This window comes from Somniosus microcephalus, chromosome 13, assembly GCF_052327205.1.
Source record: "Somniosus microcephalus isolate GS21.2 chromosome 13, FLI_Smic_1.0, whole genome shotgun sequence".
Classification (NCBI taxonomy): domain Eukaryota; kingdom Metazoa; phylum Chordata; class Chondrichthyes; order Squaliformes; family Somniosidae; genus Somniosus; species Somniosus microcephalus.
Window position 1 is genome coordinate 984,699 of NC_140999.1, and position 14,573 is coordinate 999,271.

General features: G+C 51.5%; 1 protein-coding gene across 1 annotated transcript in view; it reads right to left on the reverse strand.

Annotated features, from left to right (window-relative positions):
• comp (cartilage oligomeric matrix protein) overlaps positions 1-14,573 on the reverse strand; it is a 55,002-nt gene that overhangs the window by 7,448 nt on the left and 32,981 nt on the right. The window contains 4 exon segments of the mRNA XM_086004311.1: positions 4,748-4,944; positions 11,136-11,184; positions 11,991-12,169; positions 13,344-13,537. Of these exon segments, the coding sequence (XP_085860437.1) occupies positions 4,748-4,944; positions 11,136-11,184; positions 11,991-12,169; positions 13,344-13,537 (619 nt within the window).

Sequence of the window (14,573 nt, forward strand, 5' to 3'; positions counted from 1 at the left end):
TCTCCCCGAGCCACCCCTCTCCCCGAGCCACCCCTCTCCCCGAGCCACCCCTCTCCCCGAGCAACCCCTCTCCCCGAGCCACCCCTCTCCCCGAGCCACCCCTCTCCCCGAGCCACCCCTCTCCCCGAGCAACCCCTCTCCCCGAGCCACCCCTCTCCCCGAGCCACCCCTCTCCCCGAGCCACCCCTCTCCCCGAGCCACCCCTCTCCCCGAGCAACCCCTCTCCCCGAGCCACCCCTCTCCCCGAGCCACCCCTCTCCCCGAGCCACCCCTCTCCCCGAGCCACCCCTCTCCCCGAGCCACCCCTCTCCCCGAGCCACCCCTCTCCCCGAGCCACCCCTCTCCCCGAGCAACCCCTCTCCCCGAGCCACCCCTCTCCCCGAGCCACCCCTCTCCCCGAGCCACCCCTCTCCCCGAGCCACCCCTCTCCCCGAGCCACCCCTCTCCCCGAGTCTCCCCGAGCCACGCCTCTCCCCGAGCCACCCCTCTCCCCGAGCCACCCCTCTCCCCGAGCCACCCCTCTCCCCGAGCCACCCCTCTCCCCGAGCCACTCCTCTCCCCGAGCCACCCCTCTCCCCGAGCCACGTCTATCCCCGAGCCACCCCTCTCCCCGAGCCACTCCTCTCCCCGAGCCACGTCGATCCCCGAGCCACCCCTCTCCCCGAGCCACTCCTCTCCCCGAGCCACGCCTCTCCCCGAGCCACTCCTCTCCCCGAGCCACGCCTCTCCCCGAGCCACTCCTCTCCCCGAGCCACCCCTCTCCCCGAGCCACCCCTCTCCCCGAGCCACCCCTCTCCCCGAGCCACTCCTCTCCCCGAGCCACGCCTCTCCCCGAGCCACCCCTCTCCCCGAGCCACCCCTCTCCCCGAGCCACCCCTCTCCCCGAGCCACCCCTCTCCCCGAGCCACCCCTCTCCCCGAGCCACGCCTCTCCCCGAGCCACTCCTCTCCCCGAGCCACGCCTCTCCCCGAGCCACCCCTCTCCCCGAGCCACCCCTCTCCCCGAGTCACGCCTCTTCCCGAGCCACCCCTCTCCCCGAGCCACCCCTCTCCCCGAGCCACCCCTCTCCCCGAGCCACGCCTCTCCCCGAGCCACCCCTCTCCCCGAGCCACCCCTCTCCCCGAGCCACCCCTCTCCCCGAGTCACGCCTCTTCCCGAGCCACCCCTCTCCCCGAGCCACCCCTCTCCCCGAGCCACCCCTCTCCCCGAGTCACGCCTCTTCCCGAGCCACCCCTCTCCCCGAGCCACCCCTCTCCCCGAGCCACGCCTCTCCCCGAGCCACCCCTCTCCCCGAGCCACCCCTCTCCCCGAGCCACCCCTCTCCCCGAGCCACTCCTCTCCCCGAGCCACGCCTCTCCCCGAGCCACCCCTCTCCCCGAGCCACCCCTCTTCCCGAGCCACTCCTCTCCCCGAGCCACCCCTCTCCCCGAGCCACGCCTCTCCCCGAGCCACCCCTCTCCCCGAGCCACCCCTCTCCCCGAGCCACGTCTATCCCCGAGCCACCCCTCTCCCCGAGCCACCCCTCTCCCCGAGTCACGCCTCTTCCCGAGCCACCCCTCTCCCCGAGCCACCCCTCTCCCCGAGCCACCCCTCTCCCCGAGCCACGCCTCTCCCCGAGCCACCCCTCTCCCCGAGCCACCCCTCTCCCCGAGCCACCCCTCTCCCCGAGCCACGCCTCTCCCCGAGCCACCCCTCTCCCCGAGCCACGCCTCTCCCCGAGCCACCCCTCTCCCCGAGCCACCCCTCTCCCAGAGTCTCCCCGAGCCACGCCTCTCCCCGAGCCACTCCTCTCCCCGAGCCACCCCTCTCCCCGAGCCACCCCTCTCCCCGAGCCACGCCTCTCCCCGAGCCACCCCTCTCCCCGAGCCACCCCTCTCCCCGAGCCACCCCTCTCCCCGAGCCACGCCTCTCCCCGAGCCACCCCTCTCCCCGAGCCACGCCTCTCCCCGAGCCACCCCTCTCCCCGAGCCACCCCTCTCCCCGAGCCACGCCTCTCCCCGAGCCACGCCTCTCCCCGAGCCACCCCTCTCCCCGAGCCACGCCTCTCCCCGAGCCACCCCTCTCCCCGAGCCACGTCTATCCCCGAGCCACCCCTCTCCCCGAGCCACCCCTCTCCCCGAGCCACGCCTCTCCCCGAGCCACTCCTCTCCCCGAGCCACGCCTCTCCCCGAGCCACGCCTCTCCCCGAGCCACGCCTCTCCCCGAGCCACTCCTCTCCCCGAGCCACCCCTCTCCCCGAGCCACGCCTCTCCCCGAGCCACGCCTCTCCCCGAGCCACGCCTCTCCCCGAGCCACCCCTCTCCCCGAGCCACGTCTATCCCCGAGCCACGCCTCTCCCCGAGCCACCCCTCTCCCCGAGCCACCCCTCTCCCGGTGCCTCCCGCCCAGCAAGACTAGATCACAAGGAGCTCCAGTGTGTTTCTTTTATATGTTTAATGACGTCCTCCTAACAGAATGCCATTACGTTACCATGTTCTAACGGTGTCTGGTTAATCTCTCTTTGAGTTTGCGCAATAACATCTGTCTACTCACGAGTGAGACACCGTGGCGATCAGTTATGACCTTCCCATAACAAGCCTGTTCATCCCACATCACTCCTGACAGTCACTCGACTCGTTTATGATATACCTACTATATTTCTTCATCTCTTCTCATGGACGGTTAGTGAGATAATGACTCCACTGCCCCAGGCCTGACCTGTCTAGCCATTACAGAACGAGTAACATAGAAACATAGAAGATCGGAGGCCCCTCGAGCCTGTTCCGCCATTCAATGAGATCATGGCTGATCATCCAAATTCAGTACCCTGTCCCTGCTTTCTCCCCATATCCCTTGATCCCTTTAGCCTTAAGAAATATATCCAACTCCTTCTTGAATATATTTAATGAATTGGCCTCAACTGCCTTGTGTGGTAGAGAATTCCACAGGTTCACCACTCTCTGGGTGAAGAAATTCCTCCTCATCTCAGTCCTAAATGGCTTACCCCTTATCCTTAGACTGTGAACCCTGGTTCTGGACTCTCCCGCCATCGGGAACATCCTTCCTGTATCTAGTCTGTCTAGTCCTGTTAGAATTTTATAAGTTTCAATGAGATCCCCTCTCATTCTTCTAAACTCTGGAGAATATAAGCTTAATCGACCAATCTCTCCTCATACGTCATTCCTGCCATCCCAGGTATCAGTCTGGTGAATCTTCGCTGCACTCCCTCCGTGGCAAGAACATCCTTCCTCAGATAAGGCGACCAAAACTGCACACAATACTCAAAGTGTGGTCTCACCAAGGCCCTGTACAACTGCAGCAAGACATCCTTGTTCCTGTACTCGAATCCTCTCGCTATAAAGGCCAACATACCAGTTACCTTCTTTACCGCCTGCTGCACCTGCATGCTTACCTTCAGCGACTGGTGCACAAGGACACCCAGGTCTCGTTGCACTTCCCCTTTTCCCAATCTATTGCCATTCAGATAATAATCTGTCTTCCTGTTTTTGCCACCGAAGTGGATAACCTCGCATTTATCCACATTATACTGCATTTGCCATGCATCTGCCCAATCACCCAACCTGTCCAAATCGTACTGGAGTTTCTCGGCATCCTCCTCACAGCACACACGCCCACCCAGCTTTGTGTCGTCTGCAAACTTGGAGATATTACATCTAGTTCCCTCGTCTAAATCATTTATATATATTGTGAATAGCTGAGGTCCTAGCACCGATCCCTGCCGTACCCCACTAGTCACTGCCTTCCACTCGGAAAAAGACCCGTTTATTCCAACTCTTTGCTTCCTGTCTGCCAACTAGTTCTCTATCCAAGTCAGAACCTTACCCCCAATCCCGTATGCTTTAACTTTGCACGCCAATCTCTTATGCGAGACCTTATCGAAAGCCTTCTGAAAGTCCAAATACACCACATCCACTGGTTCTCCCTTATCTATTCTACCAGTTACATCCTCAAAAAATTCCAGTAGATTAGTCAAGCATGATTTACCTTTTGTAAATCCATGCTGACTTTGTCCGATCCTGTCATTGTTTTCCAAGTGCTCTGCTATTACATCTTTTATAATGGACGCTAACATTTTCCCCACTACCGATGTCAGGCTTACCAGTCTATAATTCCCCGTTTTCTCTCTACCACCTTTTTTGAATAGTGGGGTTAAATTAGCTACCCTCCAATCCACGGGAACTGTTCCAGATTCTATAGAATTTGGGGTATTAATATATTGGATCTATATTTTCAAAGCTTTCTATGGATAGTCTACCTGATACACTCACAGCCATCCCCATTGCCTACTTCATCAGCTGACAACTAAAACAGACGTCATATTCCCGGCAAACTCACACTGTGCGTAAAAACGAAACCCTAGAATCCTACAGCACAGAAGGAGGCCATTCGGCCCATCGTGCCTGAGCCAGCTCTTTGACAGAGCTCTCCAATTAGTCCCACTCCCTGCTCTTTCCCCACAGTCCTGCAAATTTCTCCTTTTGAAATATAAATCCAAGGGTGTAAATGGGGAAGAGGAGCCGCGATCTGGGAATACAGATACATAAATCACTAAAGGTAGAAACACACATTGAAAAGGCCACAAAGAGCGCAAACAAAATACTGGGGTATATTTCTACAGGAGCAGAATACAAAAGCAGGGAGGCAATGTTAAATTTAACCCGGGGCAAGGGGGGGAGTGGGGAGGGGGCTCCTGCCCTGCAGGCTGGGCCCAGTGAAGTACAGATTGTGGATGGAGGCGCTCGCCTACCTTGAGCTGGATTCCAGGGTCGGCCACAGCGCGGAAGGGATTGGCTTGCCAGTACGTTTGCTCCGTCTGTTTCCACATCACCACATAGAAGCTGGAGCTGTCCTGATAGCCGAAGATAAAGCCAGCATAGTCATCATCAGTCTCCGTGTTCACGTGAAACGTTCCTTCAAAATCCACACCGTTAAAGGCCGTGTAACCTGTGGAGAAGCAGCAGGTCACTCAGAATAAAGATTCAACAATGTGGGGGGTCACAGCCACTCACTCTCAGTAACTGAGAGTCGGGGGAAGGGTCAGGGGGGAAGGGTCAAGGGAAAGGGTCAGGGTGAAAAGTCAGGCCATGCATCGTCTCTGTTCTCGACACCACAGCTGTAAAGTGGAGGAGGAACAATGTCTGAGGGAGAAGCCAGTACACCCGAGATCTATGGAGGCCTGGCAGCAACTCCTTCATCACACAGCACGGGTTAGATACAGAGTAAAACTCCCTCTACACTGTCCCATCAAACACTCCCAGGGCAGGTACAGCACGGGTTAGATACAGAGTAAAGCTCCCTCTACACTGTCCCATCAACACTCCCAGGGCAGGTACAGCACGGGTTAGATACAGAGTAAAGCTCCCTCGACACTGTCCCATCAAACACTCCCAGGGTAGCTACAGCACAGGTTAGATACAGAGTAAAGCTCCCTCGACACTGTCCCATCAAACACTCCCAGGGTAGCTACAGCACAGGTTAGATACAGAGTAAAGCTCCCTCGACACTGTCCCATCAAACACTCCCAGGGCAGGTACATCACGGGTTAGATACAGAGTAAAGCTCCCTCTACACTGTCCCATCAAACACTCCCAGGGCAGGTACAGCACGGGTTAGATACAGAGTAAAGCTCCCTCTACACTGTCCCATCAAACACTCCCAGGGCACGTACAGCATGGGTTAGATACAGAGTAAAGCTCCCTCTACACTGTCCCCATCAAACACTCCCGGGGCAGGTACAGCACGGGTTAGATACAGAGTAAAGCTCCCTCTACACTGTCCCATCAAACACTCCCGGGGCAGGTACGGCACGGGTTAGATACAGAGTAAAGCTCCCTCTACACTGTCCCATCAAACACTCCCAGGGCAGGTACAGCACGGGTTAGATACAGAGTAAAGCTCCTTCTACACTGTCCCATCAAACACTCCCAGGGCAGGTACAGCACGGGGTTAGATACAGAGTAAAGCTCCCTCTACACTGTCCCATCAAACACTCCCGGGGCAGGTACGGCACGGGTTACATACAGAGTAAAGCTCCCTCTACACTGTCCCATCAAACACTCCCAGGGCAGGTACAGCACGGGTTAGATACAGAGTAATTCTCCCTCTACACTGTCCCATCAAACACTCCCGGGGCAGGTACGGCACGGGTTACATACAGAGTAATTCTCCCTCTACTTTTGTTCGTTTCACATTTACTGTTATTGTTTAAAATCTAAATTTCCCAGCTTTAAGCAGGGCTATACAGAGATATACAAGGCCTACAATTCAGAGCAGCTGAAGGCAGTTAATTAGGGAAACTAGATGAAACTGGTTTTCCTGTAGCAGGGCTCAGCCAGCTCCTTTGTTTCAGGGCCTATAAAAACAGGCATCACAGTGTGGTTTGAACAGAGTGCTGTGAGTGAGGGAGTTAGTTGAGGAGTGAAAGGAGGAGCGAAAGGAGGAGCTCCCTTGCTTCACCTTTGCTTTTCCTAACTTTTCACCCTGTAGGAATTGGTTCTTACTTTACACCAAGGAAAGAGTCCAAGAACAGAACTAGGAAGGTAGTGCAGGAGTCCCCTGGGTCCATCTCCCTCTCCAACAGATTTTCCGTTTTGGATACTGCTGGGGGAGATGGTTTCTCAGGGGAATGCAGCAAGAGCCAAGTCCGTGGCACTACGAGTGGCTCAGCTGCACAGGACGGGGGGGGAAACAGCAGGAGAGCAATAGTGATAGGGGATTCTATCGTAAGGGGAACATTTAGACGTTTCTGTGGCCGCAGACGTGACTCCAGGATGGTATGTTGCCTCCCTGGTGCCAGGGTCAAGGATGTCACTGAGCGGCTGCAGGACATTGAGGGGGGAGGGTGAACAGCCAGAGGTCGTGGTCCATATCGGTACCAACAACATAGGTAGAAAAAGGGATGAGGTCCTGCACGCAGTATATAGGGAGCTAGGAAATAAATTAAAAAGCAGGACCTCAAAGGTAGTAATCTCAGGATTACTCCCAGTGCCACGTGCTAGCGAGAGCAGAAATAGGAGAATAGACCAGATGAATGCGTGGCTGGAGAGATGGCGTAGGAGGGAGGGATTTAAATTCCTGAGGCACTGGGACCGATTCTGGGGAAGGTGGGACCTGTACAAGCTGGACGGATTACACCTTGGCAGAACTGGGATCAATATTCTCGCAGGGGGGTTTGCTAGTGCTGTTGGGAAGGATTTAAACTAGTTTGTCAGGGGGCTGGGAACCTAAGTCCAGAAACAAAGCTGGAAGTGCAAGTTAGAAAAGGAGTCAGCAAAACTAGTCGGGAGCAGAAACAAAGGCCAACAGTAAAGAGGGGCAAAGTGCAAAAAATATTAAACAGGCAAAGTTGAAGGCACTTTAGCTAAATGTACGTAGCATTCGCAACAAGGTGATGAATTAATGGCACTAATAGAAGTAAATGGGTATGATGTACAGAGACATGGTTGCAGGGTAACCAAAGCTGGGAACTGAATGTTCCAGGGTACTCAACATTTAGGAAGAACAGACAAAAAGGAAAAGGAGGTGGCGTAGCGCTGTTAATAAGGGATGAGATCGGTACGGTAGAGATAAAAGATCTTGGCTCGGCAGATCAGATGTAGAACTGGAATCAGTTTGGGTGGAGCTAAGAAACAGCAAAGGATGTAAAACATTGGTGGGAGTTGTGTATAGGCCACCAAACAGTAGTGGTAATGTAGGGCACAGTATCAATCAAGAAATTAGAAGTGCATGTAACAAGGGCAATACGGTAATCATGGGGGACTTTAATCTACATATTGACTGGGCAAATCAAATTACCACTAATGGTGTGGAGGACAAATTCTTGGAATGCATGCGAGATGGTTTCCTGGATCAGTATGTGGAGGAACCAACCAGGGAACAGGCTATTCTGGAGCTGGTACTGTGTAATGAGAAAGGGCTAATCAATAATCTTGTGGTAAAGAGGCCTTTAGGGACAAGTGACCATAATATGATTGAATTTTACATTAAGTTTGAGAGTGATGTAATCCAATCTGAAACTAAGGTCTTTAATCTAAACAGAGGAAACTACAAGGGTATGAGGGACAAGTTGGCCATGGTAGATTGGGAGACTACACTAAAAGATATTAAGGGTGACATACAATGGCTAACATTCAAGGAAGTTATGCATAATTTGCAACAAACATATATTTCTCTAGGGCATAGAAACCCAAAAGGAAAAGCGATCCAACCATGGCTAACAAAAGAAATTAAAGCTAGTATTAAGTCAAAGGAGGAAGCTTATAAAGTTGCCAGAAAAAGCGGTCAGCCTGAGGATTGGGATCTTTTTAGAAATCAGCAAAGGGGGACCAAGAAATTGATAAAGAAAGGGAAAATGGAATATGAGCACAAACTAGCAAAAAATATAAAAACGGATTGTAAAAGCTTCTATAGGTATGTGAAAAGAAAAAGACTGGCGAAGGTAAATGTAGGTCCTTTACAGTCAGAGATGGGAGAATTTATAATGGGGAATGAGGAAATGGCAGAGAAATTAAATAAATACTTTGTTTCTGTCTTCACGGAGGAAGACACAAAAAACCTCCCAGAAATACGAGAAAACCAATGGTGTGGTGAGAATGAGGAACTTAAAAAAATTATTATTAGTAAATAAACAGTACTAGCAAAATTAATGGGACTAAAAGTCGATAAATCCCAAGGACCGGATGACCTACATCCTAGGGTTTTGAAAGAGGTGGCCATTGGGATAGTGGACGCATTGGTTGTCATCTTCCAAAATTCTATAGATTCTGGAACGGTTCCTGCAGATTGGAGGATAGCAAATGTAACCCCGCTATTTAAGAAAGGAGGGAGAGAGAAAACGGGGAACTACAGAACTGTTAGCCTCACATCAATAGTTGGGAAAATGCTGGAATCTATTATAAAGGATGCAATAACTGGGCACTTAGAAACTAATAGTAAGATTGGGCAAAGTCAACATGGATTTATGAAAGGGAAATCCTGTTTAACAAACCTATTGGAGTTCTTTGAGGATGTAACTAGTGGAGTAGACAAAGCGGAACCGGTAGATGTGGTGTATTTGGATTTTCTGAAGGCCTTCGATAAGATCCCACACAAGAGGTTGGTGAACAAAATGGAATTGGAGGTAATATACTAGCATGGACTGAGAATTGGTTAACAGACAGAAAACAAAGAGTAGGGATAAACGGGTCTTTTTCAGGATGGCAGGCTGTGACTAGTGGGGTACCGCAAGGATCGGTGCTTGGGCCCCAGCTATTCACAATCTATATCAATAATTTGGATGAGGGGACTAAATGTAACATTTCCAAATTTGTTGATGATACAAAGCTAGGTGGCAGTGTTAGTTGTGAAGAGGATGTGAAGAGTCTTCAGGGGGATCTCGACAGGCTCAGTGAGTGGGCGAGAACATGGCAGATGGATTATAATGTGGATAAATGTGAAGTTATCCACTTTGGTAGAAAAAACAGAAAGGCAGAGTATTTCCTAAATGGTGAAAGATTGGGGAATGCAGATGCTCAAAGGGACCTGGGTGTCCTTGTACCTGAGTCACTGAAAGTGAATGTGCAGGTGCAGCAAGCCATTAGGAAGGCAGATGGTATGCTGGCATTCATTACAAGAGGATTTGAGTACAGGAGTAAAGAAGTCTTACTCCAATTATATAGGGCCTTGGTGAGACCACACCTGGAGTACTGTGTTTTGGTCTCCTTACCTAAGGAAGGATATACTTGCCATAGAGGGAGTGCAACGAAGGTTCACAAGATTGATTCCTGGGATGGCGGGACTATCGTATGAGAAGAAATTGAGTAAACTAGGCCTGTATTCTCTTGAATTCAGAAGAATGAGAGGGGATCTCATTGAATTATTATAGGGCTTGATAGGGTGGATGCTGGGAAAATGTTTCCCTTGGCTGGGAAGTCTAGAACCGGGGCCACAGCCTCAGGATAAAGGGTAGGCCATTCAGGACTGAGATGAGAAGAAATTTCTTCACACAGAGGGTGGTGAATCTTTGGAATTCTCTATCCTAAAGGGCTGTGGAGCCTCAGTCATTGGGTATATTCAAAACAGAAGTCGATAGATTTCTGACTAGTGAGGGCATCAAGGGATATGACGATAGGGCCGGTGAATGGAGTTGAGGCAGAAGATCAGCCATGATCTCATTGAATGGCGGAGCAGGCTCGAAGGGCCGAATGGCCTACTCCTGCTCCTATTTCTTATGTTCTTAGGCTCTCTACGCTGACCCATCAAACACTCCTGGGGCAGGTACAGCACGGATTAGATACAGAGTAAAGCCCCCTCTACACTGTCCCGTCAATTACTCCCAGGGTAGGTACAGCACGGGTTAGATACAGAGTAAAGCTCCCTCTACACTGCCCCATCAAACACTCCCAGGGCAGGTACAGCACGGGTTAGATACAGAGTAAAGCCCCCTCTACACTGTCCCATCAAACACTCCCAGGGCAGGTACAGCACGGGTTAGATACAGAGTAAAGCTCCCTCTACACTGTCCCATCAAACACTCCCAGGGCAGGTACAGCACGGGTTAGATACAGAGTAAAGCTCCCTCTACACTGTCCCATCAAACACTCCCAGGGCAAGGTACAGCACGGGTTAGATACAGAGTAAAGCTCCCTCTACACTGTCCCAACAAACACTCCCAGGGCAGGTACAGCACGGGTTAGATACAGAGTAAAGCTCCCTCTACACTGTCCCATCAAACACTCCCAGGGCAGGTACAGCACGGGTTAGATACAGAGTAAAGTTCCCTCTACACTGTCCCATCAAACACTGCCAGGGCAGGTACAGCACGGGTTAGATACAGAGTAAAGCTCCCTCTACACTGTCCCATCAAACACTCCCAGGGTAGGTACAGCACGGGTTAGATACAGAGTAAAGCTCCCTCTACACTGTCCCATCAAACACTCCCAGGGCAGGTACAGCACGGGTTAGATACAGAGTAAAGTTCCCTCTACACTGTCCCATCAAACACTCCCAGGGCAAGTACAGCACGGGTTAGATACAGAGTAAAGCTCCTTGTACACTGTCCCAACAAACACTCCCGGGGCAGTGTGGTATTGATTCAACCTCTGAGCAATCTGTCCTTTGGTTAAAAATATTGAAAGATAGAAAGTGACAGCTCTTACCCACAGCGAGACCTGGATCACTGTTCATTGTCTGTACAATCTCCATCCCCTGCAATATCACATTAACCATGAGTGATACAACACTTCAAGACACCTTGAAAATAACTCAAACCTTTTCAAATCAAACTCGTTACACATCCGGAATGCTTATGTCACGGTCACAGCTGCACAGGTCTTAAAGGGTACTTATGTGATGGAAGAGACTTGTAAAGATTGTAAGAGCAGGTTGATATTTTACCCTTACCATATCATGAGCTGTCTCAACACAAATCTCCGTGTCAGTCAGCTGGAAACAGTCACTGTAAACTACAAACTCTATCATAAATAATCTTTCAAATTAACAGCATCAACCTAAATCTGTCAGATAGACGTGGCTGAATAGGACATCGTGGAGTGTCAGGGTTATCATTACAGATTAACTGAAGTTGATGGGCTTGAGTTTGACTGTGCTTATTTCAGCGGTAAGGTATTTGTACGTGAGGCAGTTTGAAACATTTCTCAGCCACGTGATCATGCTCTTTATATAAACACAAGTCGGAATCCCTCTCCCACGAGCGGAGAAGTCTGTTTGGTAATAAAACCAGCCCGATCTCAGGGTGGGTCTTATACTGACAGGTGAGATTCTCAGGGTGGGCCTTATACTGACCAGTGACGTTCTCAGGGTGGGTCTTATACTGACCAGTGACGTTCTCAGGGTGGGTCTTATACTGACTGGTGACGTTCTCAGAGTGGGTCTTATACTGACCGGTGACGTTCTCAGGGTGGGTCTTATACTGACCGGTGACGTTCTCAGGGTGGGTCTTATACTGACCGGTGACGTTCTCAGGGTGGGTCTTATGCTGATCGGTGAAGTACCTGGTTTAGGACGACCCAGTTTGGGTCGATCTGTGCATCTCCCTCAGGGTCCAGGACCACCGTCTGATAGGCTCGGAAATCAGTGAGTGTAATCTGGGCATTCTCGGGACAAACATCGATGACATCAATCACCTTATCGTCATCGAAATCTCCCTCGCAGATATCTCCCAACCCATCACCTGTTAGATATTCCACACAAAAAGTTTCTCTCAGTGATCTCGCATTAACTCAGTGGTTCAAACCATCTCATAGTTATTCCTAACCACGTCCTTCAAATGACCCATCATGTCTGTGTCGGCACGGTGCTGCATTAATCCCAAACTAATGCCACTGCCCCACTCTCTCCCCAATGCCCTGTATCAATCCCAAACTAATCCCACTGCCTCGCTCTCTCCCCATAGCCCTGTATCAATCCCAAACTAATCCCACTGCCTCGCTCTCTCCCCATAGCCCTGTATCAATCCCAAACTAATCCCACTGCCCCACTCTCTCCCCATAGCCCTGTATCAATCCCAAACTAATCCCACTGCCCTGCTCTCTCCCCATAGCCCTGTATCAATCCCAAACTAATCCCACTGCCCTGCTCTCTCCCATAGACCTGAGCTGAACTTCAAACATCCCATCCTAACATTAAGATTTCCTATTCCTAGCTCACTCCCACTGTTGCTCAACCTCTCATCGAAGCTTTTTGTCACCTCCAAACATGACTCCTCGCTGCATCACCTGGCATACACTGCAAGCCCCCATGCCCTGTTCCCCACACCCCCACGCCCTGTCCCTCTCCCCCAATCCAATCCCCCGAATGCCCAACACATCAACCTCAAAATGCTTATCCTCAACCCCAACTACCTCTTGACCGGAACCTCCTTTAGGCTCAGATGCCACTGTGAGCACCCAGCTCTTCGACCTTTGCATCGACCCCGATTCCCACTCCCTCTCTGCCCCACTCTCTCACACTGTGCCCCTCTCTCTCTTGCCCCAGCGTGCTGCCCGTCTCCAGTGTGAGTGTGTGTGTGAGAGAGAGAGAGACAGAGAGAGGGAGGCAGAGAGACAGAGAGAGAGAGACAGAGAAAGTGAGACAGAGAAAGTGAGACAGAGAGTGAGACAGACAGATAACGAGAGAGAGAGAGAGACAGACAGACAGAGAGTGAGACAGAGAGACAGTGAGTGAGACAGAGAGACAGAGAGAGGGAGGCACAGAGAGAGAGACAGAGAGATAGCGAGACACAGAGAGGGAGACAGAAAGAGAGATAGCGAGAGAGAGAGAGACAGAGAGTGAGACAGAGAGAGTGAGAGAGAGAGAGACAAAGAGACACACAGAGAGTGAGACAGAGACAGAGACAGGCCACTCACCATCATGATCTTCTTGTGTTGGATTAGCTATTAGCCGGCAATTGTCTGGCCCAGGGAAGAGAGTGTCAGGAATTCCATCGTTATCATCATCATCATCACACTCATCGCCCAGTCCATCCCCGTCTGTGTCTAGCTGGGCGCTGTTAATGATCAACGGGCAATTGTCTCTGGTGTCCTGGTGCCCATCACCATCACTGAGAGTGGAGAGAGAGAAACATAGAAACATAGAAGATAGGAGCAGGAGTAGGCCATTCGGCCCCTCAAGCCTGCTCCGCCATTCAATGCGATCATGGCTGATCATCCAAATTCAGTACCCGGTCCCTGCTTTCTCCCCATATCCCTTGATCCCTTTAGCCTTGAGAAATATATCCAACTCCTTCTTGAATATATTTAATGAATTGGCCTCTACTGCCTTCTGTTGTAGAGAATTCCACAGGTTCACCACTCTCTGGGTGAAGAAATTCTTCCTCATTTCTGTCCTAAATGGCTTACCCCTTATCCTTAGACTATGACTCCTGGTTCTGGACTCCCTGACCATCGGGAACATCCTTCCAGCATCTAGTCTGTCTAGTCCTGTTAGAATTTTATAAGTTTCGATGAGATCCCCTCTCATTCTTCTAAACTCCAGCGAGTACAAGCCCAATCGATCCAATCTCTCCTCATACGTCATTCCTGCCATACCAGGTATCAGCCTGGTGAATCTTCGCTGAACTCCTTCCATGGCAAGAACATCCTTCCTCAGATAAGGCGACCAAAACTGCACACAATACTCAAGATGTGGTCTCACCAAGGCCCTGTACAACTGCAGCAAGACATCCTTGTTCCTGTACTCAAACCCTCTCGCTACGAAGGCCAACATACCATTTGCCTTCTTAACCGCCTGCTGCACCTGCATGCTTACCTTCAGCGACTGGTGCACAAGGACACCCAGGTCTTGTTGCACTTCCCCTTCTCCCAATCTATTGCCATTCAGATAATAATCTGCCTTCCTGTTTTTGCTACCAAAGTGGATAACCTCACATTTATCCACGTTATATTGCATCTGCCATGCTTCTGCCCAATCACCCAACCTGTCCAAATCATCCTGGAGTTTCTCAGCATGCTCCTCACAGCACACACGCCCACCCAGCTTTGTGTCGTCTGCAAACTTGGAGATATTACATCTAGTTCCCTCGTCTAGATCATTAATAGATAACATCCCAACCGTTCACTGTTACACTCACACTCTCA